We start from the raw sequence: 6,526 nt of genomic DNA, 5'->3' as shown, positions 1-6,526 counted from the left end.
TCTGTGTCTCTGTCTCTCTGTCTGTCTCTCTCCTTTGTCTATCTGTCTGTCTGTCTGTCTGTCTGTGTCTGTCTGTCTGTCTGTCTGTCTGTCTGTCTGTCTCTCTCTCTCTCTCTCTCTCTCTAGCTCTGCGTGTGTGCATGTGTGTGTGTATTTGAGACAGGGTCTCACTATTTAGCCCAGGCTCCCCTTGAACTCACAATCTTCTTGTTTCAGCCTCCTGAGTGCAGGGATTCCAGGTGTGGGCCACCATTCCCAGATAAATTTTCACTTCTTATTGTAGGAAATCAGTTGGTTTTTTTTTTTTTTTTTTTGCGGAACCGGGGATTGAACTCAGGCCCTTGCGCTTTCCAAGGAAGCACTTATTCCACTGAGCCATCTTCCTGGCCCCAGGAAATCAATTGGTAACATTTAAAAGAAAGACATATATACCTTTGGATGTATGGCACTAAGTCCTGGAAGAAATAATTTAGGAGTCAAAAATTACAGAAAATGGTGTTCAGAATAAGATTTTGGCATATTCTGATTTTTAAAAAAAAGCCATGAGCATGTGTATTTGACTTTTTACATTATTTACAGAAAGAAGAAAAAACAGGACAACACTGTCAAAGATGAAGGTGGACAAGGAATGTGACCACCATTTTGCCTAAATAAATAATATAGTACATGCCTACTCAGAGCAAGGATTGAGGCAAATACCAGGCATGCAAGTGTGGTGGAATAATTTAGTAAACATGAAATTTTGTTTGTTCTGCCTGTTTTTCCTCTTCTTTTAGAGCAGGCAAAGGTTTTGGCAGGGCTGAGAGTACAAACAAACATTCAGATATCAAAGGTCTTACTGCCTTTTGTAAAAGTCATACCAGAGCTGGGGATGAGATTATGCCCTGAAGGTGCTGGAAAGAGAGACAATTCTTTTCTTTTCCTTTCCATTTTCTTTCTTTCTTTCTTTCTTTCTTTCTTTCTTTCTTTCTTTCTTTCTTTCTTTCTTTCTTTCTTTCTTTCTTTCTTTCTTTCCTGTCTTTTGGAGACAGGGTCTTGCTATGCAGCTCAGGCTGGCCTTAAGCTCACTTTGTAGCCCTGGCTGCTCTCGCACTTGCAATGATCCTCCTGACTCATCCTCATAAGTGAGATTACAGATGTACACCACCATGCCTGGCTGAGAATTCTTTAAGATTTCAAAGTCAGAAATGGCACTAGGCTCTAATGCCTGGCTGTGATGAAGCAAGTCACAGGACTGAGTGGATGACTTTGAGAGCTGTGGTGGAGAGGTCAGGTCCAAGCCCAGAAGTACTCAGATCTGAATTCCCAAGTCTCCAATTTTCCACAGGTCCAAAGAGACAAACCCACAGAGACCAGGGGAGTCAGAACACTCCCTGGTGATGTCCAGTGATGGTGTGGGATTGGAGGGCAGTAGGCAGCACCCCCTGGTTCTTGGTATTTCCACAACCTTTACATATCCTTTGGAAGATGGGGTTCTCTGAGAGTTCCTGAGGTTGAAATTTTCACCAGTACTCCAGTGCAGGGGTTTGGAGTAGTAATTAAGTTTATTTAAAGAATATTTTAGAATGCTATATTTATGTCAAGCATGGTGGTACACACTTGTAATCCCAGCACTTGGGAGGCAGAGGCAGGAGGATCACCACAAGTTTAAGGCCAGCATGGGCTACATTGTGAGTTGGATGCCAGCCTTGAACTACATAGTGAGACTCTGTCTTGAACCCCACCCCACCCCAAATACTATATTTCCTGCACATCTAGTTTGTAGGCTAAGATCACATGTGATGCACGAGGATAGGTAGGGAGGTGCTCTCTTTCCACAGGCCCTGAGAGGAGTCAGGAGCAGATATGTGAATGATTTGACTTGAGTAGTGAATGCTGAGGCACACGCAGGCCTCTGGATGGGAAACCCTCCTTTAGCCGCTCAGGTCCCTGCCTTCCTTTTGTTTCCCTGGGTCTGTCCCCACTCTTTCCTACGTTGCCTGGTCCCATCCCATGGCTTTGCCTCTCTCTGCTTAGGGAAGAAGGAAGAAGAGGAGTATTTCTGCTGAGGGAGAGGAGGTGGAGGAGAGCACAGCTGGAGGCTGATTTATGCTTCAATTCTGGGCTTCCAAAGACTTGCCCCTGGAAACTTGATCTTTGGCTTCTGGAGGTTAAAAGAGCTCAAGTGCTTTGGGTCCCAGCCAGGGGAGAAAGGAGAAAGAAAGGGAAGAGGAGGAAGCTTTCCCAAAAGGGACTCATGGATCCCAGATCGGAATAGCGAGGTATCACAAGATCCCTGTTAATCCATGGGAGAGGTGAGGGGCTGCACTGTGCTGAAAAGGGTAGACAGGAGTCCTGTCCTGGTTTCTGGAGGGGATGAGAGCTCAGGGGCCTCCCAGGCTTGGAGATGTGCCCTAGGTAGGTCTCAGTAGAACTTGTGCTTGTTTGTGTTAACCAATGAATCTAGAACTTGCTGTCACTCCTGGGATCCAGGAAAAGGGTCTCTGTGGGGTTCCAGAGACCCTAAGATCTGAAATGCCATGGTGAGAGAGAGAGAGTGTGTGTGTGTGTGTGTGTGTGTGCGCAAGTGTGTCCTTTCCAGGCCCATGGCAAAGATTCCTTAGAGATCAAGGCCCACCCTACCCACCACCCTCCCTGCAACTATCCAGAGTTCTAGACACTTAGGAGGGAAGGAAACTGGATCTCTCTATGCAGGGAACATAGTGTTTGCCACCAGTTCTTAGCTGGGCTCTCAGAGCATGTGACCTGCTCTCCTCTGCAGTGACACTTTTTTCTCTGTGGACACAAACATACAGGACCAGGTATTTGGGTAGGAGGCTAGAATAGCTTTTTATTCAGTTAGATATAAATCACATTAATAAGGAAGAGATGGGTGCAGTGGGGAACAGCATCATGTCTTGGATCCTGGGTGACCAACTGGAGGGGACAGTCCTGCTGTCTCCTTTCACACAGCCTGGGAGACTATCTTTCCTCTGCCTCTCTGGGACTAGCTCTGCGGGCAGCTCAGCATGCAAGGCAGGGAAGGGAATGCAGATGGGATGGTGGCAGCAGGAGAGGGGGCGGGGGACAAGGCCAACATGGGGTGGCTGCTCTGGGGCTCCTGAATCTTTCCTTTCTTCTAACCTTCTTGCCCCTCAGGTTGGGGTGCCAGGCTCCGGCAAGGCTGGCTCCAGGCTGGTTACTGAACTATGGCCGTCGTGGGCTCTGTGTTTTCTCAGCCCTGCGAAAGCAGAATAGGTGCGTGAGGGGCTCACTGAGCTTCCCCTCTACCCCTCCCCGTTCCTTCAGTGCCCTTACTTCTCGAAGCCTTTGGAGCCCTTCCCCTTCTTTCCAGACTTGTCCTTTCTGCGGCCCTGGATGGGCGGATTGTCCAGACGCTTCATCAGCTGCTGCACCCAGGCTTCCTTAGGGTCTGCACACAGCTCTGGCTGAGAGCGCTTCTTGGGCAAGAACCTGGGGGTTGGAAGTTCATAAGCCTTCTCAGTCATGCCCGTCATCCCATTCCTGCTCAGCCACCAACCTGTACCCACCCCCCATGCCCACTCACAGGACAGCTGGGATGGGGCAGCCTAAGCTTGGTTCTTGCTTCCTGTAGCTGCGGATAACCTTGTAGGGAATCTTCCTTTGGCTGTACTTGAGGCAGCAGTCCTGGGCTCCACCATCACTGCCTGCAGGGCAAGGTTTGCAGGGAGCCAGGGATTGCTTATAAGCTCTTCCCCAGGTCTCTCCAATCCCCTTCCCCAGCTAAGGCTCCTCCCTCCTTCCTACCTTGTATCTGGGTGATGCAGAGGGCCAGGACCAGGATTAGGAGCCTCAGAGCCAGCGCCTGAGCCATGGGTGTGGTTGAGGATGACGATGAGGCTAGAGCTGTGGCTGAAATGGACAGCCACAAGTTGGGGGTCTGTGTGTGGGCTGGGACTGGCCCGCTGCCTATTTATGGAGTTGGACACTTTCACTTCCCTCCTCCCCCCTCCTCTTCCTTCCTGAGCTCTGGGCCCTGTCCTGGCTCTCAGCCTCACTAGGACTGAAAACACAAACCCAGTCCATCCCCAGGCTGGCTGACTGTGTCTCCTCATATCAGCGGACTCGTGAGTCCTCTCTTTCTGTGTTCAGCCACTGCGATGGCTCTTTGACTCAGGAACACTATGATTGCTTCCTCACTCTGCTTCAGGTTCTGTGCAATCCCTCTCCTTCCAGAACATCTGATTTTTGTTGCTGTTGTTTTTGAGACAGGATCTTGCTATGTAGTCTAGGCTGGCCTTGAACTCACTGTGATCCTCCTGCCTCAGCCACCAAGTGCTGGGATTACTGTTGTGTATCAACACACCAGGCAAGAAATCTGATTATGAATTGTAAGAGTTCTTTATACATCCACAATAAAAGACCCTTCTCAGTTATATGATTTATAAATATTTCCTCTCATTTTCTGGTTGTCTTTTCAGCCTGTTGGTAGTATCCTCTGATGCATAAAATTTTAAAATTTTGATGAAATCCAATTTACCCACCCCCCATTACTTGTACTTTTAGTGTCATATTTAAGAAATCATTGCCAAATTCAGGTCTGCAGAAGTTTCCTCTATGTTTTATTTTAAGGGCTTCATAGCTTTAGCTCTTATATTTAGGCCTTTAACGCATACTAAAGTAAGGGCCCCACTTCTTTTGTGTGAAGGTAGTTAGATTTCCTAGCACTATTTGCGGAAAGGACTGTTTCCTCCCCTCTTAAATGGATTTAGTGTCATGGTTGAAAATAACTACCTGCCTTGTGAGGGTTTATTCCTGAGTGCTCTGTTCTATTACCCTGGTCTATTTTTCTCTTCTTATGTCAGGGCTAGACTTTTGATTACTGTAGCTTTAGTAAGCTTTGTTCTTCTTTTTAAAGATTATTTTGGCTATTTGCGGTTCCTTGAATTTTCATTTGAATTTAGAATGGTTTTTACTGTTTCTGGAAAAAAAATTCTATGGGATTTAAATAGACATTGCACCAAATTTATGGATCACTTTGGATAGTACTGTCATCTCAATCATATTAAGTTTTCTAATCCATGAAGAAAGGACATCTTTCCATTTATTTAAGTCTTCTTTAATTTCTTCTGGTCATGTTTTATAGTTTGTTTTTTTTTAAATCCTGCCTCAGATTTATTTGTAGAAAGAGCACATGAAGACACCAGCCCCCCACAAATGGCACCCCAAGGGTTACACCAGTCCTTTTACTGTGGAGCCTTCACAGGGGCCTACGCATCTTTGGGGGCCTTGACACCTTTGGAAGTCTGGGCTGGAGCAGAAGCTGGAGCCTGGGCCTTGGCTGGAGCCTGGGCCTTTGGCCAGCAAAGCCTATGACCCTTGGCAATGCAGGCATGGATATACTTCCTAAGCTTGGGGTGGGCAATATAGGCAAGTCAAGTGAGCCTGCAGTTTACTCCCTTTGGAATGATCCTGGGCTTGACCTCCTTGGGCTTGACAAGGGCCTTGATAGCCTCAGCACGTGCACTCATGGCCTTGACATTGTTTGCTTGCATCTTTTTGAAGCCCTTCTTGTACTTCTTGGCAAAACATGTGTTCCTAAGGAACTTGGGATCTACCCCCTTCAGAAATTTGTATCTTTGTGACTGCGGTTTCTTTCTTTCCTTCCTTGCTTCCTTCCTTGCTTCCTTGCTTCCTTGCTTCCTTGCTTCCTTCCTTCCTTCCTTCCTTGCTTCCTTCCTTCCTTCCTTCCTTCCTTCCTTCCTTCCTTCCTTTCTTTCTTTTTTTTCTGTATTTTAGAGAAGGGTCTATAAGGTGTTCAGGGTCTCACTACTAGATCGAACTTGTAGTGATCCGCCTGTTTACAGCCTCCCAAGAGCTGGGATTACAGGCGTGTGCCACCATGCCCAGTCTCAGTGAGTGAGGTTTCTTGATGCCATTTCTGTGCCATTTTGGGGACTGGTTGTGCATGGTGTGGTTCTTGGACTTGGCCATGACTGTACTGTAAACTGCGGCTGCCAAGCACCTGGAACTGGAAGAACTGTAGTTTTAGTGTACAAATCTTACACCTATTTGGTTAAATTTATTCCTAAGTATTATTTTTGGTGTCATCAAAATGGAATTGTTTTCTTAATTTCCTTTAGGATTGTTCATTGCTTGTATATAAGTATCCAGCTGGTTTTTGTGTTTTGGTTTGTATATTAAAACTTTACTGAATTCATTTATTAGTGTTTTTTTTTTCTTTCTTTTTCATTTTTGGGACAGGATCTCAATATATAGTTTAGGCTTGAACTCACTATGTAGGTCTTGAACTTGCTTTGGTCCTCTTGCTTCAGCCTCCTGAGAGCTGGGATTACAGGACTATGCCATCATTTCTGGTTCTCATTTATTAATTCTAAGATGAACATGTGTGTGCGTGTGTCACTGTGCCTGCACCCATGTGGTGTGCTTAGTGTTTTCTACATGGAAAATAATAGCATATATGAATAGACAAATTTACAATTTGAATGTCTTTTGTTTCTTTTTCTTGCTTAATTCCTCCTTTGTCTTGATCCTGATCTTAAAA

The 6,526-nt window shown here is 46.1% G+C and overlaps 1 protein-coding gene across 1 annotated transcript; it reads right to left on the bottom strand.

Annotated features, from left to right (window-relative positions):
• Window positions 1-2,804: 2,804 nt before the first annotated feature.
• On the bottom strand, window positions 2,805-3,924 carry Ccl21 (C-C motif chemokine ligand 21). The gene is made up of 4 exons (XM_004632002.2): window positions 3,769-3,924; window positions 3,548-3,668; window positions 3,298-3,453; window positions 2,805-3,220 (listed from the first exon to the last, which is right to left on the bottom strand). Exons 1-4 carry the CDS (start codon window positions 3,833-3,835, stop codon window positions 3,187-3,189), a joined length of 378 nt encoding a protein of 125 aa, XP_004632059.1. The 5' UTR covers window positions 3,836-3,924; the 3' UTR covers window positions 2,805-3,186.
• Between the last annotated feature and the right edge of the window lie 2,602 nt (window positions 3,925-6,526).

The sequence above is a fragment of the Octodon degus genome, unplaced genomic scaffold, assembly GCF_000260255.1.
Source record: "Octodon degus isolate 3935 unplaced genomic scaffold, OctDeg1.0 scaffold00045, whole genome shotgun sequence".
NCBI lineage: Eukaryota > Metazoa > Chordata > Mammalia > Rodentia > Octodontidae > Octodon > Octodon degus.
Note: the sequence above shows the minus strand (reverse complement) of the source record. Positions and strands in the feature narration are given on the sequence as shown.